The 27,532-nt window shown below is 47.8% G+C and overlaps 1 protein-coding gene across 6 annotated transcripts in view; it reads right to left on the bottom strand.

Moving 5' to 3' along the window:
- The window catches only part of FOXP4 (forkhead box P4), a 95,064-nt gene extending 68,812 nt beyond the window's left edge, over positions 1-26,252 (bottom strand). Inside the window, exons 1-4 of one of the 6 annotated variants that reach the window (XM_072642051.1) lie at positions 25,917-26,252; positions 24,406-24,530; positions 23,450-24,259; positions 800-1,052 (exon numbers count right to left, since the gene is read on the bottom strand). In XM_072642051.1, coding sequence (XP_072498152.1) covers positions 800-1,036 — 237 coding nt within the window. In that variant the 5' untranslated portion in view covers positions 1,037-1,052; positions 23,450-24,259; positions 24,406-24,530; positions 25,917-26,252. The remainder of the gene's footprint in view (positions 1-799; positions 1,053-23,449; positions 24,260-24,405; positions 24,531-25,916) is intronic. The other 5 variants (XM_072642052.1, XM_072642053.1, XM_072642055.1 and 2 more) reach the window with 5 other exon arrangements.
- Between the last annotated feature and the right edge of the window lie 1,280 nt (positions 26,253-27,532).

Below are 27,532 nucleotides of genomic sequence, written 5' to 3'. Positions count from 1 at the left end.
ACAAAAGAGGTATACTGGCCAGAGAGATTTAAGATCATAGTTCATGCAGTCATAGATTCAGGGCTGGAAGGGACCTTAGATGCCAAAACATTCCTTCTCCTTTCCCCCAATTTTACAGACAAGAAAACTGAGACCTAGAGAGCAGTGTCTCATCCAAGATTACAGACAGGAAGTGGTAAAGCTGGGATTTGAACCCAAATCTCTTTTCACTATACCTTGCTGGGAAGATCAAAGTAGGCAGATCCCTACCCAGCCAGCCTCAATCACAGAATACCCAGAGAATGAGCCATTTGGTACTTAAACCACCTATCCACTCACATGCTAAAAGTGCACAGACTCTGGTCCTCCTAGTTCCCTGATGAGGGCACAGTAACTCTCCAGTCAATTCAGGCTGCATCCAAGCCCCACCCCCTAGAGTTTCCTCCAGAAGGGAGCCTCCTTGAAGTTAGACTGAACCCATCCCCCTGGGCCCCATCTCCTCTGCCAGTTCCCAACCACCTAGGAGACTAAACGGTAGCGGATGCCTGGCAGGGGCGCTAGAAGACTGGACCTTTTCGGGATTGGGGAAATGAGGCTGGAGGGATGGAAGAAAGGCAGTTTGTCACTGGGCAGAAGATCCCTCCTCATTAAGCCAGGGGTGGGAGTAAGGCCCAGTTCTCCTCCTTCTTTCCCCTCCCCCCAGACTGGGGAGTCAGAGGAGACAGACGGATGGAGCAGAAACGGGAGGGGGTATGAATGAGGGGGTGGGGTGGGGGAAAAGAGCTGGGCTGGGGGAAGGGGAGTCAGAGACGGCTCCTACCTGTTGCTGCTGAAAGTGCAAGAGCTCCACAGGGCTCATCTCGCCGTTGCTCTCCCCGCCGGCTCCTCCATCCCTCCCAGCTCCTCCTCCTCCTCCTGCTGCTGCTGCCGCTCCTGTCACAGTTCCTGGGGCTCCAGCGCCACCACCGCCACCATCGCTCTGGCTGGAGAGACTGCTGACTCCGTTCTGACCGGACGGGGCCGACCTGATTGTCTCCGAGGCGGATTCCACCATCATGTCGCTCTAGCGGGACCTGGAGAAGGGGATGGGGACGGGGATGGGGAGGGGGGTAGGGAAGAAAGGAGGGGCTGAGACTCGAGATCCCAAGGTAGTTTTCTGTCCCCAATACCCACATGCCTCAACTAGAGTCTGCTTTCAGGCACCACCCCCACCCCGGCTTACCCCCTCCCCCAAATTCTGCAGGCAGACATCCCCTTGCTTGTAGCCTCCTCCCTCTTGGCCTGAAGCTCCCCCAACCCCCAAGCCCATGCCAAGAAAGAAGTGTGGGGGGGTTAGGAATGAAAGAAGAGTCATCTTCAGAACGATGCTGGTATTAGGTAAGTTCCCTAGTCTTCTACTGGGCTTGTGGAGACCCCAGTACTGGAAGGACTGAGCAGGAGAAGGCAGAGGAGCCATGGCGTTACTCCCCTACGCCTTGTTGAAAACCTATTCACTTCTACGTGCTCCAGTTCTTAGGATAAGGCCCTTAGGAGTTTAGAAGAGCTGTATTCCAGGCCTGTCCTGCACTGTCCCCAACTGAATCTCCTCAAAAATTCACAGGAGGAAATTCAAAGTGTGGGGGGGAGGGAAAGAGGAAGGAGAGAGTAATAGGAAGAAATTAACTTGACTCCCTCCACCCCTGGAAATTAACAAGAGGGGGGATTGGAAACCAAATTATAGGATTAAGGCCTAAAATGGACTTTAGAGACTGACCAATCCAATCCAATAAACATTTATTAAGTGCCTACTAAGTGTCAGGCATTGTGCTAAGTGATGGACAATTAATAAAAAAGAGTCAGAGCCTTCCTTCTCTTGCCCCTCCCCATTCTATTCTACAGGTGAGGAAACTGAGGTCCCTGAGGGGTTAATGATACATATAACTAGTCATACAACTAGTTAGTAGCATAGCTGGAATTTTAATCTAGGTCTTTAACTCCAAAATTCAGGGTTCTTTCCATCCTATCAGACTGCCTCTACACCTCTAGGAGAAGAGGTGACCCACTACCCTTCCAAATTATACCAGTTCATAGAACTGGTCGCTACCTCTTCAAAACTATTCCCACACCCAGTCCTAGTCAATCCCATTTTTCTTTTGGGGAAAGGGATGGATATCTCTCTCCCCAGGGTCTCTGATTTAGAATCTAGGATACCCAGAATGGAGAGCTGTTCTTCTAGTCTTGTTTCATGATGGCTTCATAGAAAATTAGGGAATGAATAGTTGGAAAAGACTTGACTATTGAGAGGACACATCAACAACTTAAGCCTCTGCCAAAGCTATGGCCTCAGAATTTTACGCTTTCCCCCAAAAGGAGAAATTCCCAGCCCTTCTTTGGTTGACCTAGACTGGCTAGGTTTGAAAGGTTGATGTCTTTGTAGATGACTCTTTCTGAGATGTGAGAGGACTGGGGAGACCTTCCCGTCAAATTCTATGAAGACTGATGGATTTGGAAGCAAAAGCCCTGAGTTTGAATTCTGTGGCTCTAATTCACTAATATGTAATCTTGGGCAAGTCATTTGCCCTTCCCTGAGCTTCAGTCTTTTCATCTGCATACAGGGGAGTCTGGACTGGATTCCTAAGATTCTCCCCATCTCTAAATCTATATGATTCTAGGTACTACATTTCAACTCCACAAACATGTATTATGCCCCTACTGTGCACAAAGTATAGCCGTAAGTACTTGTCAGTGGGGGGTAAGATATAAAAATTAGATAAGATATGACCTCCCTCCTTACCCCCTATCCAAGGCTGGCTTAATTTTCCTGGTTCTCAATTTCTGTAAGGATTAAATGAGGAGGTTGAAATAGATGGGTTCCAAGGTCTAAGGTCTTTGGTTTATGGTACCTTGAACTGTTCTACTTGCTAGAGGCCAAACTCAGTATTCCAGCTCCTGCCTTCATAACTTTCTTTTCTTTTTAATTTCATTTTTAAAATAATTTAATTTTTCCCAATTATATGTAAAGACAATTTTAAGCATTCATTTTTTATAAGATTTTGATTTCCAAATTTCTTCTCTCTCCTTCCCTCCCTCCCCTCTTCTTAAATTTGATATAGATTATATACTTCATGCTTTTCTTTGCACAGTCTTTCCCCCATGCCTAGAATATACTCTCTCTTCACCTCCATTTCTTAGAAGCCCTGGCTTCATTCAAAAGTCAGCTCGTATGCCGCGTCCTAATTGAATTTCTTGACCCCATTATTTATTCTCTTTCCCACCTCAAGTAAATTTGTGTATATGAATCAGTTTACACGTTGCATCCTGCCAATACAATGCCAATACATCTTTGAGGGCAGAGGCTGATTTTCATTCTTGTGTCCCTAAAATCTAGCCTTGCACATTGACCATAGAAGGTACTTTATAAATGCTTTCTAAGGGTTAGATTGGATTGTCCCTGCACTCAGAAGAAATATTAGGAGGACTCTTCCTACACCTCAGTTTACTCATCTGTAAAGGGAGAGGGTTAGACTAGATGATCTTTAAAGTCTGACCCAGCTATAAATCCAATGATCCTGCACATATGTAGATAACTGTATAATTTATAAATGTACTTGTTCAGTTGTTTCAATTATTTCAGTCATTTGACTTCTCATGAGCCCATTTGGGGTTTTCTTAGCAAAGATACTGGAAGGATTTGCCATTTCCTTTTCCAGTCATTTTACATATAAAGAAACTGAGGCAAACAGGATTAAGTGACTTACCCAGAGTCACACAGCTAGTAAGTGTCTGAGATCTGATTTGAACTCAAAAAGATGAATCTTCCTGACTCCAGGACCCCTCAATGGCCCACATAAGTATACTAGGAGTTGCAAAGTTTGACTTATCACTAGGAAAGGTCATTACCAACCTGGGAGATCAGGGAAGGCTTTTGAGGTTTGAATTGGGTTTCAAAGAATGGTTAAGGATTCAACAGGTGGAGAAGGCAAAACATATAGCCATATAAGGAAAGACACTGGGGGCACAAAAGAAGGAAGGTACATGATCTAGTTTGGATGAAGGAAGAAAATGGAAGAATAAGGAAGGATGGCACAAGATTGTGGAAGGCCTGGAAAGCCAGGCCAAGGAGTATGAGCTTTATTTGGTTGGCTACAGGGAGCTAATGAAGAGAAAATGATCAGATCCATGCATAAGGATTTATGTCTGTGTCATGTGTGTGTGTGTTTGCTGTGTGTGTATGTGTCTGTGTATCCATGTGCTTGTTGCTTCTATGTTTGTGAATTTCCCTGTGGGTTCATGCTCACATGGTGCTACAACCCATACCAACCTCCTGTCACCCCAGGGGGAGGGGGGCTGAGGCTGTGTGACTGGGGGCTGCAGCAGGGGCAGGGGCCTGGCCCTGGTAGGGGTGATGGTTTGGAAGAGATTGAGCACTCTGGTCTCCAGCCTTAATGGTGGTGTCAGCCTGAGGGCAAGCAGCTGAGGTGTGATTGATGGGACTTCTGTGGCCTTCCTCCACAGGCTCAGCTCACACCATGAGAGCTGACCCCCACCTCTGGCCACCAACCACTCCTTCTCAGACTCGGGCCCAGGCCAGATGAAAATATGATTGGATGAAGAAGGAAAGGAAGAGGGACAATTCACAGGCCTCCATCTTCTTGGCTGATGCTGACACTCAAATCTATGGTGGGGTTCAGGGACTAGTGGGGAAAATCTTCCAAAGAGATGTGGAAAGAGGATCCAACAGCTGCCCTCCTAGGAAGAAAGAGGACACCCTCCTGTAGACACGTATGGATTTTCACATGTGCACACACACAAACACTACTGAGTCACTAATCAAACAGCTGGATAATGCAAGTTTGGAGAAAGCCCACAGGGAAAGAGGAAGAGAGAAGAAAGACTAGCGCTCCCTTTCTTTTCTGCCCCCTTTTTTTTGGGGGGGGGTAGAGAAGACAACCAGTGAACAACATAATTGCTGCAATGTGGCGTGTAATAATAGCTATTCAAGGGCCGATCATTCATATTAAACAGGGTGAAGCAAGCCTCTCATTTGCATGCTTGAGATTATATGCATTTGAAAAGTCATTTCCGCAGGGTGTATGAATGACATTAATTCCCGTGTGGAGTTCTCAGTTCCCTCCTGGAGCCCTTGCACTAGCAGACACACACCCGAACACCTCCTCACACAGTCACTCACTCCCACCCACATACCCCCACACTCACTCCCCCACATCCACATTCTGTACTCCAACACACACCCTTACACTCACACAACCAGACTCCACACCCCCGCCTTCTTCTCCTCCATGTGTTGCAATGGGGCTGGTATGTTGGGTAAGCTGTGAGGGAGCAGGTTTAGATGTAACTGGGTTCAGCCGGCAAAAAGGGCGGGGAGGTTAGGATGGGCAGGGAGCAGACTGTTTGTCTGGACCCAGCCCCAAGGCCCCAAGAGTCAGTCACTAGAAGAGGAGAATAGAAAGAAGAAAGGAGAGAATGGACAGGGGAAAGGGAAAGAAAGAGGAAAGAAAGAGAGAAAAATAACAGAGAAAAGGAAGGTGAAAAAGAGGAGCAAGGAGGGGGAAGGGAAATAAAATGTGAAGTTAAAGGAAGCCTCTCCAAAAAAAATAAAAATATCTCCTCATGGGAGAACTAGATGAGGGGAGTCAGGTCCAAATTCTGAGTTCTGTTCTAGAACGAACCCTAGAGCCCAGGTCGAGGAGCGGCAGCCACAGGGGGCCAATTTGACACATGTGCTCCCTCCCCCAATCACTTCTTTTTTCCACATTTATTCATTCAATCAACAAATATGTATTAGGGGCCTACTCTATGCAAAGCACTATTTTAGGATCTGGAGGAAAGGCAAAGTTTAGTGAAAACAGTCTCGCCCTCAAGAAGTTTGCAGCTTGGTGGATCAGTGACACAAACACTAAAATATATAATATTTCATTCATCCTTTCATTCAGCAAATGATTGGGAGTCAACTGAATATATACGCAATGCACTCAGTCGGTTTCCTGGACTCCAGTTTTCTAATGCTTTCATTAGGAACATAGCAAGGTACGTATGGTGGACAGAGTCAGCGGTTCTTAGAGCCTGTTAGACTTGGAAAGAGCAAGTTTCACCTCTGACACACTGGCTCTGGGACCTGCGTCTTCACTTAACCTCTTCGAGGGTGCTGACCTGGGCTGGTAGATAGTTCTCATAGGGAGGGGAGAGGGGGGTCCCTAAACCTAAGAAATCGTTCAGTCCCTAGCCTTTTATGGTCTCTGCTCCCATCCCCTTGGCATCTTTTCTCTGAGGAAGGGAGAGCAGGAGGTTTGCCCCGCCCCATCCCCTCCCCCGATCCCAAGTGTGACAACCCCAGGGGGAGCAGGGGCTGACAACCCTTGCAGCTCTGAGACCTAGAAGCCGCTGAGACTCCACCAGCAGTAGCCAGCCAGAGAGCTTAGCGAAAGCTAGCTGGAGCTCGAGTCACCTTCTCCAGCTCCCCGGGCTCGGGAGGTTCCCGGGGCTACAACTTCCGCGCGGAGGGTTGGCCTCGCAATGAAGAACAGCAGAGCGCCGAACTTCAAACCTGGCCTAGCTCGGACCGGTCCCAGCTCCGTTTCTGCACAGTCAGAATCAGCGGCGGGAATGTCAGGAAGACGACGTGAGCTTGTTGGGGGCAGGAGCCGGGACCACGCCAGGCGCTTCGGGAGGAGAGGGTGCTGGGGTGGGGGTGGGGGCCCGGGAGGAGACACAGAGAAACCTTTTGTGTCTTTTAGCGGGACCATATGGCAGCGGGAGTATTAATTACCGTGGGTTTTTAATTAACAATCGCTTAATCTGAGCGGTAACATTTGCCACGACACCCTGTGACTCGCCGCAAACCCGCGCCGCCCGCCCTGCTAACTCATCAATTAATTTTTATTGACGTTTTCTTCCCCAAACAGGCACAATACCAGGGTTTTCCAATTAACACCTCCGCGATCTCTAATTAGTGCAATTAACAGACTGATGGATGCCCAGAGTTTCCCTGGGAGAGAGCGGAGCAGCCCCTGCGGGCTCCTCCAGGCGCGCTCCTCCGCTAAGCGCTCCCATGCACACAAACCGGCCCAGCTGGAGGGCCTGAGTGCGTGTTCCTGCGTTTGTGTGCACACACTTGGAGATGGATTTTGAAAGTGCACATGCGCCCCGATACGTGTTGCACCTTGTCTACTTACATGAACTCACCTTTCGGCCCCTTAACGCCGAAGTACATTTTGGCTAGGATAAATGAAGCGTAGAAAAGAGCCCCGGATTTGGCATCACAGGACCGGGGTTTAAGTCAGTTTTACTTCTTACTAGCATGGAGTTGACCAACCACACGAGTTCTTCAACCTCTTTTTGTGTCCTGCACCTTTGTGGCAGTCTAGTGAAGCCTAAGGACCCCTTCTCAGTATACTGTTTTTAAATACATAGAACTACAAAGGAAAGCAATTGCGTTGTAGTACAATGTGTATACACACACACTGAGTTCACAGACCCCGGGTTAAGAATCCCTGGGTTAGACAACCCCTAATCTCTAAATTCTATGAACCGAATCTATAAGGGTCATAGAAATACGTAACATGAACACCTCCCTGGGTGAGCTTGCTCTCAGTCTAGGCTGAAGACAAAATCCGACCCTTAGGATTTAGGGGGAGCTTTTCACCAAGAGTATCTAGAGGTGTAGGACGGACATTCCCTCTGTGTATAGACAATCTACAGTAATATATGACATCTCTAGTAAAGCCATGCCCTGACTCCTTATCACGGTGCATGGAGGTGACCTTAGGTTTCTGAGGGCAGTGACAGCAGAGCACTGATTCTGATAGGTCCTACCCAGCTGAAAAGTTTCGAAGGCGAGCCCAGCTATCAAGTGTGGGCTGTCTCCTAAGGATTAACCTATCTATCTTCGAGGAGGGTCATCTCTACAAGGTTAGCTACCTTTGGCCAGAGCAACTCATGAAATCGTCTAAGGCAGGAAGGGTAGTGACGGGCTACTGTGGAAGGCCAGCAGCTGCCCATGAAATCACAGCTAATTTTAAATCTATAAGGCAGTTTCTTTTTGGTCTGGACCATTATTTCATCGGTCTAGGAGACATCCCAGTAAGAAAATTCCCTCTACCAACGCAGTCATTCTGCAATTTGTTTTCTGGGAAAGTAGTCCGTGGCTTGATAGGTTAAGGCTTAGTCAATGGCACATCCAGTATGTGTCAAGGGCTGGATTTGAACCCAGGTCTTCTAGATTGAGGCTTGATTTCTTATACATTTTACCATCCTGCCTCTCAATGTTTTATCTATTTTCCAGTAAAAGAAGGAACGAGAGCTAGGTGGAACCCTAGACAGACCTTTGCACCCAGACACCAATTTCAGGCAGGTTGATTTAGTGGAATGAGCGATTGAGTGGTATTTGGGAGACTTAGGTTCTAGTCTTGATTTGCTGTGTGACCTTAGGCAAATCATTTCATTTCTCTAAATTCAAATTTCATCAAGGGAAAAAGGGAAAGTGGGACGAGATCGATAAACATTAGCCCAAATTGATTTTGGCCTAATGTTGAGTTCGGGATACATCACTATTCCCAAGGAACCCCTAAATGTTATTTTTAAACCTAAATTCTAAAATCCAGGATTTTAGAAGGATAAAATATTCTCTGAAATAAAGGAGGAAGGGGGAAATTTGAGACAAAAAATGAAATTAAGTCTTTTCATAGTCAAAAAAATTGTCTCATGTATTTAGTGTTTCTAATATGTGGAAATAAAGGAGGAAGAGGGGAAGTATGGGACCAAAAAATGAAATTAAGACTAGTTTCATAGCAAAAGATTGTCTCATATATTTAGTGTTTCCAATCCATGAATAACACCATATTTAATCATTTGGGTTAAAATTTCATTAGTAAAAGGGAACTGCCCAATGAGGAAATTTCCTCTAGCAATGCAACTTGTGACCAGCTCTCAAACTTCTAATCTTAGAGAGTTTCCCAGAGCACTAAGAAATAAAGTGACTTGGCCAGGGTCACACACCCACTATATATCAGTGACACAAATTCAGCCCAAGTGTTTCTGGCTTTGAGACTGATCAATTATTCGGTGCTGCCTTTCATATTTAATATTTTAGAAGGGAGGGACCTAGGTCTTGGAGAACACAGTTGGGGAATAGAGAATCATCTAAGGTCCCAGGTAGCTTTAACAGCCTTGGAGTTCAGGTCTAGGCTCATTCAAAGACATGACTCTCTGCCCATCTGAGGCGCCGCATCTCCCCCTCTCTAACCATCCAGCCTAGTAAGGCTTGACCTGGTAAGATTACATTGGAGAGCTACATTCCTTGACCTCTTCCCTTCAAAGGCATCAGCACCAAGGAGCAATGAGGACCAAGTTACCCAAACTGAAGGCAGGTCACGGCCACTGGATAGAGTGCTGGCCATGGTGTCAGGAAGACCTAGGTTCAAACCCTGGCTCTCTTCTTGGCAGCTGTGTAACCATAGGGATTACCTTTAATTTCTCTGAGCCTCAGTGTCTACACCTTTGCCATATATCCTACAGTACCAATCTTACATGGCTACGGGAGAGCCTCAAATGAGATCATATACGTAAAGCCCTTTCCTTAAAGGATTCCTCAGGGCTAGAGCACACAGGAGAAACTGAAGCAGTAGCCAGGGATGTGAAAACACACAGCACCCTTACACAGTACATGGCACACTGTAACTGCTTGATAAATACTTATTGATTGATTGAAAGTTTACAGAGAGTTCTTAGGATCACAAATCTAGAGATGACTTCAGAAGTCATTTGTCTGTTCTCTTCATTTTATAGATGAGGAAACTGAGACCCAGAGAGTGACTTGCCCAAGGTTCTTCTGGTAGTAAGTGGTACAGTCTGAATTTGAACCCAGGTCCTATGACTCCAATTTCAACAATCTTTCCATTGTATCATGCACTGAGGAACTTTCTTCTCACAATCCTGTGAGGTAGGTACTAGTCCATTTGATAAATGAGGAAAATGAGGAGTTAAGTGACTTGCCTAAAGTTGTATTGCTAGTGGATGCCAATACCACAGGCTAAGAGACGTTGAACCAGTCTCCTGACTGACCTCCCAACAAGTACACTTTCCTCGGGGTTAAACATACTGATACTCAGTATAACTCAACAGACACCTGAGGGTGGAGATAGGGTGAATGAATTCCCTTGAGAGCTAGCTGCCCCTACAGCCCTGGTCTGGTTCAGACACACAAGGGCCCTGGAGGAATTTCCTTTTTCTTCTTCTTCTTCTCCTTCTCCTCCCCCGTACCTAGTCTTTGGTGCTTTGGAAACTAGCCATTATCTGGTGAACACTGAGAACAGAAGGGGCTAAGTTTGAGGGCTTCAGAAGTGGAAGACTGGGTCAAGGTCTTTGGGGGCAGCTGAGAAATGGATACGGCCTCAGGGATTAGGGAGGGGGATGTCTTAGACTGCAGGGTCTACTTAAGAGCTGCTCTTATGCTTCTACTATCCCCTTGTATAAAACCTAGGGAAACAAGAAGATAATCAAACAAGGGAGCCAGATTAACTATGTGGGGGAATGAAGAAGACTCGGAGCTCTTCTCAAGCTCCCAAACTTAAAAAATCCATACTCCACTCCCCATGTACGTTTATGCTGGTAACCTCTTTCCAACTTCAGGGCAGTTTCCCCAAAAGAGGAGTATGGCCTGAGGTCCCACCGCATGAGGCCCTGGTGCCCCTGAGATTCAACTTGACAATCCCTGGGGCCTCCAATTCCAGAGAGAGGCCTGCTAAGCAATCTCCCCCATCTACTTATCTCCTCTCTGTTTTCCCACTTGAGAAGCCAAAGCAAATTACTGTGTTGGTTGGAGAACTGCTTTGCCGCTGTCCATGCTTGTTTGACTATTACCATGAGACTTCCCCCTTGTCCCTTTCATAATGCACTCAACACCGAAGACCCTTACTTCTCCTGGGGGACCATTCAGTCTGTCAAAGCTTGATTGATCCCACAATGAACGCAGCGTCATAGATTTAGAATTGTAAGGGAACTTGGAGGTCATCTGGTACAACCTCCTCATTTTATGGACAAGAAAAGCAAGGCCTGGAGGGGTTAAATAACTTGTCCTTTATCACACAGGTATTAAATGGCCGAGCTGGGATTCCATATCAAATATTCTGGCTCTAGACCTGCCGTCTCCATTTACCATGCTCTCTCCCCAAAATAATAATACACTTGTATCTAGTATTTTTAAACTTCTCAGACTGTTCTTATATCTGCTATCTTATTTGAGCCTGATATGACTATTACAGGTTCTGTTTCCTCATCTGTAAAATGAGAGTATTGGACCAGATGACCTCTAAGGTCTAGTCTAGCTTTAAACCTGTGATTCTAGAGGCAACCCTATGAGGTTGGCAGAGCAGGTGTGACTATCCTCTTTTTAGAGAAAGAGAAATTGAAGCCTAGAGAGGCTGTGATTTGTCCAAAATCACAAAACTCATAAGTAGTCAAGCCAGAATCAGAACACAGGTCTCCTGTGTTACCCGTACAGGGCCACATGTGGTAAAAATTGACTCAGTAGCTCCTGCATCGCAGGAGTTTATTGTACAATAAGAGAGTCTGGACAATCAGGTCATCAATGGCAACCCATAATGATCAAATTATATAAGTAAGCTGAGGAGGAAAAGTGTAGGACAGAGATTTGTGGGAGCTAGGTAGAGAATGGGCAGGGAATCTGAGACTTATTAGTGATGGCTGACTTTGAACTTGATTTAAGGGCTGGGAGGGATGCTATACACCATGGATTAGAAGAGAAAGCTTATTCCAGGTATCTGAGCATAAGTCTCTCTTGCTGCAACCTCCACCCCAGACTCCTCTCTTGATACTGGGGAAATTCTAGAGAGGGAAAACTTATTAAGTCTTAGACATTCCTTCCTCACTGCTGAAAGGATTCTCTAGATCCCAATGCACCCCTACTCCTTTGGGGGAACAGTGGCCCTTGGAATGATGGGATGTGCTTGGGGGGAGGGTCTATCTGAAAAAGTAGGTCGCACCATAACTCCAAGGATTTATTTTTTTTTTTTTTTAGGCTGAACTCATCAGGAGATGAGTTTAGGAGGGGATCTGGTATCTGTGGGACGCCAGAGTTATGGATGGAGCTGACTACCATAGCAGAAAGGGGAGAAATAAAAAGATGACCCTGTTTCTGATTTTCAAAATCTCCTTAGCCATAAAAGTTCAGTCCTAGAGAGAGCTTTAGATGTCAGTTTGGGGTCCCCTCAAATTATTCAATCAAAAGGTATTTTCTGAACACTCACTATGTACACAGCACTGCACGAGGAGTTATAGAGGGATACACAGAAGTGTCTCTTGACCCCTCCCCCCCTAAAAAAACCTTCACAGTTTAGCTGGAGAGTCAAGACATGTACACAGGCAAATATAGCTAGCAGTACATGCCAGCTGAACCTTATATAGAAAATCCTAGAATGTCTGGGTTGGAATCCACCCTAGAGATTACCTAGACCAGCCTCCTCATTTTATAGATGTAGAGGCTGAGGTACAGACAAGGGAAGTAAGTTATCTAAGGAAACATAGTGGAAGAGGCGGGACTAAGATCCAGGTCTGCTGTTTCCTAGTCTGGTGCTCTTTCCATGACACCTACTGGAACAGATAGTCAATGTTACCCCATCCTTTAAAACCCAACATGCGACCTCCTCCAAAAAGCCTCCAGGATCCCCTCATTACTAATTACTAACTAAACTCCAGATTGTGAGCTCTGTCTTTTGCCATTCTCTGAATCCCCCGCACTTAGCACATAGTAGGTGCTCAATCAGTGCTTATTGACTGACTTTCTCTTCCTCCCCTTCAGAATCCACAAAATGCTTTGTTGGATAACTCTCTGAAGCACCTCAAATGCTATTATATGACCATTGGTTAGAGTCTCGGCCCCCTACCAGACTGTGATCTCCCTGAGGGCAGGAACTAGGTCTTATCTAAATGTGAATTTTCTTTAGTATTTAGGGGATTGCCTAGCTCACAGCAGGCAGGTAAATAATCAACACGCTACATCATTGTATCAGAGGAGAGAGAGATTATTATGGACTTGAACTAGAGTTTCGAAAGGGCTGATTAAATAGAATTAAGAGAGTGAGGAAGAGGAAATGTAGATGGTGTAAATAAAGGAATGTGCAAGGTGTAGGCCAGTCTGGATGCAGGTCACTTAGTTGTGATGTCACCTCCCAGGAAACACCCTACTGGTGTAGGGAACTCCTGCTAAGAAGTCTTCTTGGAATTTCTCCTAGTATTCTCCCCTGTCTTTTTCTCATCTCTCTTCATCTGATCAGTTGCTTCTGGCTTCCTCCAGCCAATGGCTATGGCCCTCCTCATTTCCCCACATATTGAGGGACACACACACACACACACACACACACACACACACACACACACACACACACCCCATCCTTGGCACACGCCATGCAGGCCCCACACCAGACACTCGAAGACCCTAGTAGGGTAGCTTCCCCTTTACTACTCATTTCCTGCCTTCATCTAGAAAAGAATTAACAAAAAAAAAAAAAAGAAGAAAGAAAAAGGAAAAAAAAGACCCCACTCCATCTCATTAAGAAAGTAAACACAAGAGCCGTCTAAGTGTCTAATTAAGCTTCTAATTAGTCCCTGCTTGTTACTAATGCAAATTAGATTACTCCGCTTAACTACAGCATGTCCACAACACCCTTGTTAATTGCGGCCTTTTGAAATTAAATTACTCCCTAATTAGCATATCAAAGCCATTGATTCGGAGCCAGGAAAGATGAGGGCAGGAGAAGGCGAATGCCAAGTTTGGTTATTCAGAGACCGCTAATAAAATAGTGATGTCTTACGTGGGGGCTTACGTGGGGGCTGAGTTTGGGGGTGCCCTGTTGCAGAGGGGTAGAAGAAGTACACCAGGACCCCAGGTGTACTTTTGAAGTCCAGTTCCTAAAAGGATGCATAGCACCAGGGAGGTCCAGATGGGCATTAGGCAGTGGACACTGGGCAAGTAGCCAGCTGCAGCTCACCAAGGAGGGGCCTATCTTGTCATATTGGACTGTCCACCCACCAGGTCTTGGTTAATATCTTCTCACCCTGATTCCTCTAAGCCTTTCTCTCTTCTCACAACCTCTTTCTTACCTAAGGGGAAAAAAAAGTTGAATGACCCAAGGGAAAGTCCCAGGGGGTCAGAAGGCCTGAGTCCCAGTGTTTTCATACTATGTCTGACCAAGGCCCTGTGTCTCTTATGAGACTCAGTTTCCTCATCTGCAAAATGGGAACTATAATACTAAGATATAATAGTAAGATAATGACTTATCTTATTGGGTTGTGAGATTCAAGTTTGATAGGGCATGTAAGTAGCAGAAAAACATAAGTTATTCCCACAATATATATTATTTAGGGCTCTTGCTTAGATGTGGCATCTATATGGGCACTGGATTTCAAGCACCAGGCTTATTCTCTGCACTGGCCACTCATTTTCCTCCAACATTGAGAGAAGTTATATCCACCTCCATCCACATCTGAGGACTGCTCCCCTGTCTTTATACTTTGGAGCTTCCCTCCTTCCTCACCTCTGAAAAGTTCTAAGGGAAAAGTTCAGTTGGACTGGATTGACAGGTTCTTTGTCCTCTTCTACATTAGCCAGCTCTTGGGCCCTTTTCCGTCTTTCCTGCTGTAACCCTAAGAATTAAACCCACTTAGGCATCCATCTCTCCTAGGGCCCCAGAATTCTGTCAGACTACCCTGGGCATAATGCCAGAGGAGTAGGGACATCTCGGGGCATCTCTCACCACCTCCTTGTTCTGGCTAGCACTCAGCACCATGCTAAGTACATAGGAGTCATTCAGTAAACACTCCATCGGTTTGATTCCAGACCAGGTTTGCCAAGTCTCCAGTCCCTACTCAGGCCTCTTTGCAACAAAGGTAAGAGTATTGAGTAGAAGTGAGTGGGGGGTGAGGGCATAGAAGAGGGGGCTAGGAGGGACTCAGGTTGTTCTGCCTTCATTCTTAGAGCTGAAAATCAACTTCCCCTGATACAGTCAGAAATTCTTTCTTTCCTCTAACTTCAAATACCACTCTACACTTGCCTTAGGCTCATACTATTCTGTTTGACCCTATGATCACTGCATTTCTTTCTCATTAATCCATCCTTCATACAGATGCCAAATTAGTTTTTCTAAAACACAAATCAGACAATTCCCTTACTCAAAAATACTCACTGGCTCCCTATTGCTGATAGGAAAAAATGCTGATTCCTTGGCCTGACATTAAAGACTCTCCAAAAATCGGTCTTCAATCTCTTTCTAGTTCTCTCTGCATTTCTTAACTCTGCATTCTTAACCAAACAGGACTACAGAACATTCTGAAATCTTGTCCTGACCTCATCTTACAGATGGATGCAAGCTATCTGAGGCCAGGGTCTCCTTTATTTTTGTCTTTTATCCCCAGCATCTAGAACAGCACCTGGCACATAGTAGGCCCCTAATAAACGATTTCTGAATTGATTGATGAAACTGAGAGGGAAATGACTTGCCCAAGGTCACACAGCTTGTGTCAGAGATAGGACTAGAAACCAGTTCTAATTCCAGACTCAGTGTATATTATCTGTGGTCCAGTGGCCAGCCCCACCTCCAGCTGTTCCATTCACCCAGAAATGGGTTAGGAATGACCTGAAAGGTTCAATTCCTTTAACTTCCTTCTTGGGAGGATGGGAATGGGAGGGGGTGGGCCATCACTTAAGGGTGGGTAGAGATATCAAGATCTTCTTCCCCTGCCACTTTCTTCTCTTGTCAGGAGCTGAGGCAGGAGTCAAGGGACAGCTACCTGAATTCCCCCATAAGACAGGGGCACAGCAGGTAACAATCAGGGATTTTTGTTGAGAGATTTTTATTTATTTATTTAAGTGGGAAATAAACATGGGACAAGTGAGGAGGGAAGGCAGAGGCAGAGATACAGAGAGGCTGAGATGTGCAGTGGGAGAGGTGGACAGCCAGCCATGCAGCAGCCTGGTAGGAGCTGCTGGCATTAGGAAGTCTGATTCCGTTGGTTTTATTTTAGGAGATGAGTGAAATTAAGAGAGAAAGAAAGAGAAATGAAATGGGGGAGGGAGGATATGAGCAGAGGGAGGGGGGCACTCTGGTGTCCCATAGAGGAGTGTGTATGTGGGGGAGACAAGACAGCAGTGCACAAGGGCCCAGCCGCTCCCCCCCCCACACCCCCGCCGCACTGAGCTCTCTCCCAACGAGATTCAATTAATTGATAAGAAGAGGCATCAAATTAATTTCTCGAGGATGTGAGATTCTGATGAAGGGAAATCTCCTCGATGGGAATCAGCATGGAGGGGGAGGGAGGAGGAGGGGGCATAGCCCTTTCTAATCAGGCTCCAGCTACTTAATTGGGAGGGGGGGGGTCCTACTCTCTCCTAGACTTCATTGTCCCCCACTCACACTGCACCTTGGGAGAAACTGGGCCCTACGATTGGACACACTGTGGGGTTAGGGTTCTGGACATGTCAGAAAAGCAGTACTCCTCCTGCCTGTGCCACCCCACCCCCTCTATTTCCTCAAGAAATTAGAAGAGCCACGGCAGTGCTGAGATTCAAACCCAGGTCTTCTAACACCAAAACCAATGTTCTTTTCTCTCCACGTTACCTCCTGCCTGAATACATTTATTTGGGAGCAGAGCACATTTTGTACGATTTATTGTGTGCTCAGACTATATCCTTATTTCCCTAGCCTTCATCTGCCTCGCTGTATTTTCCATCACTTGTGAACTGGTCAAGGGAATGTAGATTCCTATGGATTGGGGCAGGAGTCGGGGGAATGGACCCTCCAAAGTGTGAAGGGCATCCCTAATCCTAAGGGTTCCTTGATGAAGACTGAAAGTAGAAACCTCCATGCCAAGCCCTCAGCTACTTTCCTCCCTCTTTTTTTCCCTTCCTCAGGGAGCTTCAGTTCTGAGATCAAGTACTTACAAACCACTAGACCCCTGAGATCAGTAGGTTTAAACCCTTAATCTTACAGATGGAGTAACTGAGGTCCAAGGAATGGCTTGTCCAAGGTCAAACAGATAAAAAATAAAGGTTGTCTAACTCCTGATCCAGGGAATCTTCTTTCTATTACATCATACTGCCTCCCAATTAAAACACTCACCTAGAGCAAAGAGGCTTGGGTAGTTAGTGTGAGAAGTGAGACTTGAGAAGTCTTTTCTCTTGATTGTTGGGGGTGTAAGCTCAGTTTTCACATGGACAGTCTTGGGCAGGTAAAAGTGAGGACCTCTAAACCTCAGAGTTCTCACTTTTACCTGCCCAAGACTGCCCATGTGAAAACTGAGCTTACAACCCCAACACTTGATGTGTTGAGAAATGATTCCTGGAGAAGGTGACAGTCTCAGACTTAAAGGTTTCAGTGCCCACGGTATATTCAATGCAAAGGATTCGGAATCAAGGAACCAGGTTCAGATCCTAACTCGGCCAATTGCTGCCTATGTGACTTTGTTCACATCACTTCCTCTTCTCTCGGCATCAGTTTTCTCCTCTAGAAAATGAGGGGGCTGAATGAGATCCATCTCCAAAGTCTCTTTCAACTTTAAACCCCAACTTTAAACGGTATTTCCTGGTATTTCCATGAAGACTTTAGTGACAAAGTAATGAGTCCTCATTAAAAACTCTTCAAGTTAGGGTACTCATTCTCTTTCTCCCCTAACCTGTCCTTGCCCAACCCTCCATAATGCCCAACCCAAACCATAATGTCCCCTACTCCCCTTTCTGGGGTTGGATTCATTTCAGCATGATGCTGCCTGTTCTTGTGCCCGGAGAAACCTCAGGCAGACTCTCTGATCCAACCAGGCTCCCCAAAAAACAGAAACCAGTAGGCTGAGGAGGACATCCCATAGCTTCCAGGCAGCAGCCCCTTTCCAAAAATGATCAGAGAAGAAGAAAGGAAAAGAAAAAGAGATAGAAGGCTCTTTCTGATCTCCTTTTCTCTGCTCCTACTCCTAGATGAAGTAGTTGGGGGAGGAAACAAAGGGGGGAAAAGCTGTCAAGGCTCATCCTGCAGACAAAATAGGAATGAAGTAGTAGCTACAGACCCCTGAGGGTTCGCAATAATAAAAACTCATATATTGATAGTAATTTAAGGTCTATTAAGCACCCTCCTCACAATAATTTTGGAAAAAGTTAGGATGCTACATTTGCTTCCAGTTGTAAATCCTACAATCCTCTAATTCTAAGGTGAAACTACTCAAATAGGCTCACATGGACTTGTTGGATACAAGGCAAACTCATTGTTCTTAGTACTATACACAGCTGCAAGATTCACCTCAGAAATCCAGCCCAGGCCCCTCCAGAAAGTGTGAACAATCGACATTTCACTACAGAAGGCTGTGAGTCTAAAAGGAAAAGCCATACCATCATACCTAGAGGGAGATCACCACTTGCCGGGAGAGTTTCTCAGGTCTCAAACCCCTAAGATCTTGAGGGCTTTTCTTTATTTCTGCATTTCTTCAGCTCCTAGCCTTGTGTGTGCCAGCATGGAATATAGGCTGATTTTTTTTTTTTTTTTGTAAATATGTTTAAAGGGAATGGTAGGCAGCATACGACAGGACAATACAACCCAAGGGATCTTGGTTCCAATTCTGACTGGGTCATTTTCTACCTCTGTGACTCTGAAAAATCATGTTACCTCTCCACCTCAGTTTCCCTATCTGTTAAAAAAAAAAAAAAAGGCAGTTGGCCTACATGACCTCTGAGGTCCTTTCAGCTTTAAATCAGTGAGTGGTGCTCTAAAGTTAGCCAGGACCTTCACTTTCCTGGGCCAATAGAAAATGGCTTTCTCCTACACACCCTCCAGGTCCTCCCTCAGCCCCCCCCTTCCCACTCACTTTGGCAATAATAGAACAGAGGAGATCCTCTAAGCCTACGTTTGGCATACTTTGAAGTAAAGAGAGCCTGGAGCTTCCAGACCCCAACTGTTCAACCAAAGGCACCCCCCACCTTCATTTGAATTTAAAATACAAACCACTCCCCTAAAGCACCTTCCTAACCAAGTCCCAGATAGAGAGGCAGAAATTTATCATAATCTTTCCTACTGCTGTAACTCTCCTCCCTTCCTACCCGCTTTCATCCATCCCCGCTCCCCAACACAACTCCTCCACCCCCTCTACCTCTGAGGACATAGAATAGGAGGGAGATCTGCCCGGCGCAAAGCAGAGGAGTGGTGGAGTACCTGGGCTGAAAACATTTGGCAGGACTGAGAGCTGGCTGACCCAGGTGTGAGACATCAGGTGAGGTGAAGGGAGGGGTAAGACTACCCCTCAGGGTAGAGCTTGGGTAAGACACAGAGTTGAAAGGACTGAGGACTCACAGATCCCTGCACCCTTGAGAAAGTGGCCTCTGGGATTAGGCTTCTAATATCCTTCACCAGTGTGGACCTCAGGAGATTGAGGAGGGAGCACAGTGGAACCAGAAGGGAGAGCCCAAGAGCTCAGCAAAGCTCTGTCATGAGAAGGTGGAAGAACATAGTCATACAAATGTTCAGGGAGCTAGAGACTGATGGAGAGGGAGTGACAGAGAAGGAAGGAGTGAGGAGTGGGGGAAAACAGGTGCAGACCTGGAGGGAAAGGCATCACAGCATAGGGGAAGTTGGAAGGAACAAGAGGGAGTACTGAGGAGGAACTGGAGAGGTATCCAGGCTCACCTATGGTGCTAGGTTCCCCCCACTCATCTATACTTCTTCAGGGGGTCTGAACTGACACAAAGGTTATGCACCAGTTTGAAAGAAGAGGTCTGTCTTTATTACCCATTTTCTCCCCTCATCTGGGCAGCACCAGGAGATTGGAGGAAGTGGGAGGAGGGGGAAGAAGAGATCTCTGCGTAGCCACATATCAGGGGTCTGACCAGTTACTGGCTCTGGCCAACTCATGGCCCTTGTACTACCAACTTAGCCCCAAGGAGCACAGTTATTCTATGTCAGTGCAAAGAGGAAGAAAACTGTAATTTATAACACTGATACCTCAAAATATACGCTTCTGAGCTAGATTTTGGTCATATCTTCATCCCACTGCCATGCCTCATATGAACCCATAGTTTAGTGTCCGTAAGACAGTATTACAGCAGGAGCTCAGAGCGCTCTAATTCTGAACAAGATGTGGTGAAGTCAGGAGGAAGGGCGAAGGTTTGCATCTGTTCAGAGGATGCGGGTATCTGAGTAATCAGGAGATACATGCTTCCTTTTTCTTCCTTCCTCTCTCTGCCTTTATCTAGTGGCTAAACTGAGAATCCCAAATTGGCCAACCCCATTTGATATTGTTTATATACACCGGCATCTATCTGTCTTTTTGAAGGGAGATGGTGGCACACAGTGGTGGGAAGGGACAGTGATTTGTACCTTCCTCCATTGGCTTCTTCTAATCATTCCCATCTGTCTCCTAGAAGGGAAGGGAAGGGAGAGGAGAGGAGGAGAGGAGAAGAGAAGAAAAAAGGGGAGAGGGGAGGAGAGGAGGGCTAAATCTTGTTCAGTCTCTCTGCTACAACAGCAGAAAACTGTAATTTAATTCTGGGTATGAGGGTAAGGGAGTTGACAGTGGTTAGGGAGAGATAGGAAATCATTTTCCAAATGGAGAGAAGTCCAGTGTCTTGCTCAAGGTCATGCATGTGGCAGAACCAGAATTCAAGTCTGTATCCTCACATTACAGTCCAGTATTTTTTTTTTTCCAGGCCAAAAATTTGATTACTGAACCAGCCACCCATTCTCTGGAAATTGCACAAGGCATACACCATCATAGCAAGAGAAAAGGTCCAGATACTAAAAGCTAAGAATATTAAGGCAGGAGATGCCTTGGAATACTCTTTATTGCCTCGCACGACCCCCAGCTTTCCAAGATCCCAGGCAATGCTGCCTCCATTTAAAGACCTGACTATTTAGGTCTTTCCAAAAAGAGAGGGGAAGGGAGGGGAAGAGATAGCTTGTTTGAAAAATTCTGGCAATCAGAACTCTCCTCTTCCCTTCTCTCCTCTCCTCTTCACCAAGGGTACAGGCAGTCAGCAAGAGGTAACTAACTCCATCCCCATTAACTTCTATACACACTTTCCATTCATCAACTCACTCAGAGCTTGAGTCTTAATAGTAACGATTTTATCTGTGTCCAGGAAGTCCCATTCACAACTGCTTTCTCCTCTTTCCATGGTTGCCTCCACTTCTACCATCCACCTGAATTTAACTTGTATTTATGAAGAGCTATGTGCCTAGAACTGTGCTGTTAGGTATAGTCCGAGGCTATGAGAGGTGTATAAGAATCACAGAACCACTGAATGTTAAACTGAGAACGGGAGAACCTTGGAAGACAGAATATTAGAATATAGTTGATAGCATATCTGATTAAGGGACCTCAGAAAACAGAATGTTACAACTCCAAAGCAAAAATATTGCTGGAAATATATGGAGCTTGCTGGAAAAAATATCAAGCTGGAAGGGATATTGGATGCCATCTAGTCAAATATCAGTATTCTACAGATACAGAAATGGGCCCAAAAGATCCACTGATTTGCCCAACATCACACATCCAGTTAGTGTCAGAGCTGGGACTGGAAGCCATCTCTGGTGTCTAGCTCTTTACAAGGGCACAGACAGGGTATTTTCCATGTAAGAATTTATAGTCTGGAGGAGGGGGAGAGAAGGCACGCGAATGAAATATTTGAGTAACAATTCACAGGATCATAATAGTTGAGTGGAAAGAACCTTGGAGTCACCAAATTAGCAAGCATTTATTAAGCACCTACTACATCTGGAATTGTGTTAGATGTTAATAGACTCCATGCCCCGCTCCACCCCCACCATAAAGATAAAGAACAGAGGGGAAGAGAGGTTTGTTCTTGGTCACACAGGTAACAAGTGGGAGAGGCAAGATCCGAACTAATATCCTCCAGCTCCCAGTTCAGCAGGCTCTTTCCACTGTCACATAGTTCCAAGATAGGACTAGAGCTTTTACCTAAGTGGAATGTGTGGTTGGTGAAGTCAGTCTGGGAAGACTTCTTGGAAGAGCTGAATCCTGAACACCCCCTTCCTATCCAACCCAAATCTCTCTCATCCAAGCTCACAGATTTTTAAGGGTAGAAAGTGAATATGCTGAACCTAACAGAAGAGGACTGGGGATCAGCATTGAGCAAGAGGAGTACTCTAATACATTTTGTCATACTCCTCAGTCATAAGGAAGAAGCTTCACACAAGTTCATAGAGGACCTTTCTGGATCAAAAACAGCTTCAGCAAAGAGGGCTATTTTTTTTGGACGGCGTGGGGGTGTTGGTATTAGGGGCTAGGACTACTCTGCTAACTTCACTAGGCATGACCTGAAGAGAGGCCCTTATTTCTTTAAGCCTAGTCCAATAATGTCCTGAGACCCTTGAAGGAATTGAGATATTTGGGGTGGGATGGAAGGAGAAAGGACTGACATGACCAGCTCCATTTTAACTTTGCAGGGGGTTGTTGGGGAGTAGAGGCAAGGCAGCCCGGATGCAAGTTGGCTCCCGCCCATGGGCGTTTCCCCTTCCCAATGCCAGGCTCTCTCAGCCTGCAGGGCTCAAGGGTTCCCCAGTCCTTCAGCTCCCGAGATAAACATCTGGGACGTTTAAAAAAAAAAAAAAGTTTGTTAAAAAAAAAAATCCCTGGGGTCGATGCCAGGAGAGAAGGTGCTATCTGCTCTCTTTTCCCAGAGGCGCTCCCCTCCCTCCATCCCTCAGTTCCCTTCTTAAGGCAGGGGAGGAACTGGGGGGGGGGGGGGGGAACGTAGATTGGCAATGAGTGTTGGTGGGGTGGGGCGTGAGGAAGACTGGAGCAGGGACTTGTCAAGGCGGAACTCGCCTGAACTAAGATCTTTCCGAATCCTAAAAGTGTATGCATTTGAAGATGGGGGAGGGTTGAAAGAGTGTGTAGGGGAAGCAGTAAGATACCTGTATTTCATCTTGACCCACACACAGTGGGCTGGAGTGTGAATGCGAAGATGAAAAAGACAGAGAGACTCAGGGACAGATTTTCGAGATACTGAGGGGAGAAAGAGACTGAGGCAACTCAGAAAAAAAAAAAAAGAAATGCTGTCAAGCAAACGAGTTTACTTCCGAGTCTGGGGGTCTCTCTTGCAAGGGGACAAAAGACGCTCTCGGCCTGCAGCAGCAAGATTTCAAAACAAAGTTTTTCAACTTGAAAACAATGAAAACCTTCACATCCTCCCAGAACAGCTTTCCTCTGTGGGGGGAACAGGGGAGAATCTGCAGTATTTGTGGGGCAAAGAGCCGGATGGTAGAGATGCTAGCCATTGGGTGCTGAAGTAGGCGCTGGCATTCCGTCAAGACTCAGGGCGAGCAGGCTTCCAAAACCTATGAGAATAGCCGTATCCCAATACCTCGGCCTGCCCACACCCGCCGAATCCCGGGCCTTTGGGTGGTGGAAAAAGAAAAGTGGAGAGACCCAAGAAAGGAGTTGGAGCTGAAAGACTTACGTTGCCCTAAGCGCTTCCCCCGAAGTCCTGGTATCTGCAGTCCAGAGAAGCCAGTATGTGTAGACTCAGTATGGCCCCCAGGGCTCCCGGAAGAACTGCAGGGTCGTGGGGAACAATTTCTTCGGAATCCCCAGGATGAAAGTGGTGGAAACTTCGGGTGACTTAATTACCCGAATAATTGTTTCAATTCCCTGGGTTTGGCTTTGGCTGCAGGAACCGGGTCGAAGCTCCCAGTTCTTCTCCCCTCTATAAAGCTCTTGCCGCTGTGGCCCAAGGTAGTGTTTCCGCAACTGAATCTTGGGGCTAGCTAGGATCATTACTGACTTCAGTCTTCCTCCGAATATCCAGAACTATAAACGCTAGGAAAGGATTCACCTCCAGGCTAAAGGAGTCTTAGCCTGTCCCCAGATGGAATGTATTTATTTATTTGTCAAGGTTAAAAAAAAAAATCTGGTCTGGTCAGACAGAAGGAACCAAGAACTTGGGTGATGATCCTTACATAGGGCAAAAACCCGCATTGGCCAAAAGAGCATTTTTCTCGAATCCCCTCTGGATAGTAATCTCAGTTCTCCCCTTCTTCAATTGCGAGGGGGAGGGGGAGGGAAGAAGACTTCATGTCTGTCATCCTTTTTCTTCCCTTTATCCTTCCTTCATTCCATACTGGGTCTCTTCATTTGGTCCCTCTCTCCAGATGCGGAAAGTTGTTTGGGAAATTCGTCGGCTTCAACTATGGCTGCTGGACTGGCAGGCAGTCACTTCGATAGCACCGGGTTACACCGCAGTACTTTCGATGGCTACATGAGTTTGAAACTGGGGGATAAAGGGGTCATATATGGGCGGGGAACAGATGAGAAAAATCAGGGAGGGGAGAGAGGGTTTCTGTGGTCAGATGCTGAGGGGTGTCACCATTTCGCCCTCTCTGTCTTGTCCTCCCCCCCCCCCCCCATTTCACTCACTCTCACAATCTCCCCGAGGGCCTCTCATCTCCACACGAGAGGAATGAGAATTCGGAGCAGCCCCAAAGCTCAGAATCCGCTTCCGACGAAAAGAAAAACTTTCGAGGGTCAGGATACAGAGAATACTGAGAAACAGGGAGAGGGGGAGGAGTTGTTGGACACTTTTTAGGTAGGGGTAAAGAGTACCTGACCGTGGAGGGCCGCTCCCAAGTGCCTAACATTCTCACACCCCAGTCCGGGACCTGGCGCAGCCTAAGTTTGCTCAGGGGAGACAGGATGAAGGGCGTGAAGGCAGGATGAAGGGCGTGAAGACTTCATAGTGGGGGGCATTACTTGAAATCAAGGGACAGGAGGCTGTAGCCCAAAGCAACAAGTAGATGGGGGCTGGCTTATTAGGTTCCCCACCCAACACACACCAGAATACTCCTCCCTGCTAGGATTCCGGTCTGGCAGCTGTCTTCGTTGGTTCAGCTCCCGGCAAAGCCCCCCTTGCCTCTCTCCACCAACCTGGTTGGGGGTGGGGGTGGTATTTGGCATCATGGATAAGGGCGCTTGGAGCAAGGGGATCAGTTGGACAGCTCAGTCCCTCTCTCCAGACCTATCAGAGGAACCTCCCTAACTGGAGACTCTCAGGTCTTCGGGAAGTTTTTTCTTTTCATCTCTGCCCCAACGAGAAGATTGATTCAGGGTATAGGGTGGGGGTGGAGGAACAACTTAAGACCGTACGCTAACCATAGATGCACGGGAATCCATTTTTCCTGAGTTTTAGACTTAGTAAGACCAAATCCCTTTCTTACAGAAACTTGAGCGGTCCTGGTTCCCAATTGCACTACAAACTCCACATCACAGCTCTGCCCTATAGGGAGAATCCGGCCCAGCCAGGGTGGGGTGGGGGTCTAGGGAATAGGGGTAGGACGGAATAGGCCCCAGTATTTCACTCTCCCTTCAGTCCAGCAAAGTCCCAGCCGGGAAGTTGTCTTTGTCTGACTCCCGGCTCCAGGGGGGTCCGCTTCCCTCTCTACCCCCCCACTCCACTAACCCAGCCCTGAAGGAGGCGGGGCTGACGACTTGGCATCGTGGTAGTGGGGGGGGTCTACCAGGGTGGAGATAGGGTGGGGGCGAGATAAATAGCCTCCTCCCGGGATGGGGGGGGTGCGACTCCGGCGGTTCCCCGCCCCCACTGACCGGCTGCCCCCACCTGTTCGCTAGACAACACTAAGACTAAGCCCAGTCTCCAGGCGGGGGTCCGCGGCAGGAAAGAGGGTGCTGGGGTGAGGGGTGCGGGTATCTGCGCAGTGTGGTCATTGCCCGCAAAGCGCCCCATCTCAAGACTAAAAAAAAAAAGTCAGCACGAAGCCCGGCCCAGTTCCGTCTCCCGGCAGTTTGCAAACACAAAGTGAGTGGTGAGTGAGCGAGCGAGCGCGAGCTTCTTGCTCGCTGCCCACTCCGTCCCCCAGACCTCGCGGCCCCCCACCCCACCTCCTGCCCCCCACCCGGACCCCAGCACGTACCTGTCCGGGCCGAGGCTCCACTCTGGGTTTCGGATCCCTCAGCCAGCCCGGGGCATGGGGCTCTCGCTCCGGCCCTGCCGCCGCTGCCTCCTGCTTCTGCTCCGGCTCCTGCCCGGGCTCCGCCGCCTCCCCCTCCCCCCGGGGCAGCCTTGCTCCGCTCTAGGCTCCGTCGCCCCGCGCCCTAGCCCCTCCGGGGCATGGTACTTGGGGGGTCGGCTCCCGCTCGGGCTCGGGTTTGGGCTCGGGCTCCGCTTAGGGCTCCGGATCCTCGCTGCCCGCTCCACTCGCTCGCCTCTTCTCCTTCTCGCGTCCTCCGCTCCTCTCGGCTCCTCCGGACCCCGGCGTCCCCGCCCCCGGCCCAGCCCTTGTTCCGGCCCCGGCTCCTCCCCGCCTCCGCTGCCGCCTCTGCCGCGCCCTCCCGGGGCTCGGAGCGGGAGGAGGGGGGGCTCCGTCCTGGGCCGTCCGGCGGCGCTGTCCAGTGCAGAGGGGTAGGCAGCTCGGGACTCCGGGCTAGGGGCTGCGACTGAGCAGGGGCTGCGAGTGAGTGACTGCTAGAGGGAGGGGGCGGGGGCAGGAGGAGGAGGAAGAGGAGGAGAAGGAGGAGAAGGAGGAGGACGAGGTGGTGGAGGGAGGGAGAAGGGAGGGGGGAGGGAGGGAGCAAACTAGGGAGGGAGAGAGGGAGAAAGGGAGGGAGACAGGCAAGGGAGGAGGGAAGCGGGGGGGGGGGGGGAGACTAACTTCCAGCGTTACCATAATTCATCTAAAACAGGTGCAGCCGCTTTCACTCTTATTGAAATAGCCGCGGGAAAGACTAGGAAAGCAGAGCTTTTGGGGGAGAGAGAGTGGCAATTCAAGAGACAGGGAGAATTTGGGGTAAGGATCTGGACGATTCTCAGACTAGAAGGAGAACTGGGGATACTTTGGAGACAGTCTCTTTTTGCTCTTTTCTGGGCTCTATTCTCTCCGCGTCTCCTCGCCCCCCGCAACTGCTTACCACCTCAAGCCGACCTCCGGGTGCCTGTTCTAACGTAGACAGCCACCCCTAGTTCACTGCTGATTAGCGATCATATTCGCCCTAGAGCTCGAGCAGCTGTCCAGAGCGGCCCCCAGACTCTAAACAACCCCCTGCCCAATCCCATTACATCCAAGAGGCGGGGGACAGGAATGGGAGTGAGATTCTATGTAGTTAAGCAGCCCTAGACCCCGACCCCTCTGGCTTCGCGATCTATCTAGGTGCGCTGCGAAGCTACAGCTCAGAGGCTGCTGCATTTCAGGGTGTTTTCTTGGAGAGGAGCTTTGAAATACACGGGGGAACCAGTCCGTAGATAGTTCGACCCGATTAAAGAGAAGTGGGAACTGCAGGAAATTATCCAGATAATTTACTTTTAGAACAGTTGGGGGCGGAGGGGGGGTGGTGAGGTGGTTAGGGTGGGAGCTGGGGAGAACTATTTCTGTGTATAGGTGTTGAAAGAAACCAGTTGAACTGTCTGGTTCTATGTGGGGACACCCCATTCGGGACCCGGAAAAGAGGTCAGATTTGAAATTGAAGCTCTTCTGGGAGGTTCAAGGTGGGGAGCGGGGTAGGGATGGTGTGAAGTGGGGGAGGTAGCTTTGAG

The sequence above is a fragment of the Notamacropus eugenii genome, chromosome 2, assembly GCF_028372415.1.
Source record: "Notamacropus eugenii isolate mMacEug1 chromosome 2, mMacEug1.pri_v2, whole genome shotgun sequence".
Classification (NCBI taxonomy): Eukaryota; Metazoa; Chordata; class Mammalia; order Diprotodontia; family Macropodidae; genus Notamacropus; species Notamacropus eugenii.
The sequence above is the reverse complement of the archived record's forward strand: the minus strand, read 5'-3'. Positions and strand labels throughout refer to the sequence as shown.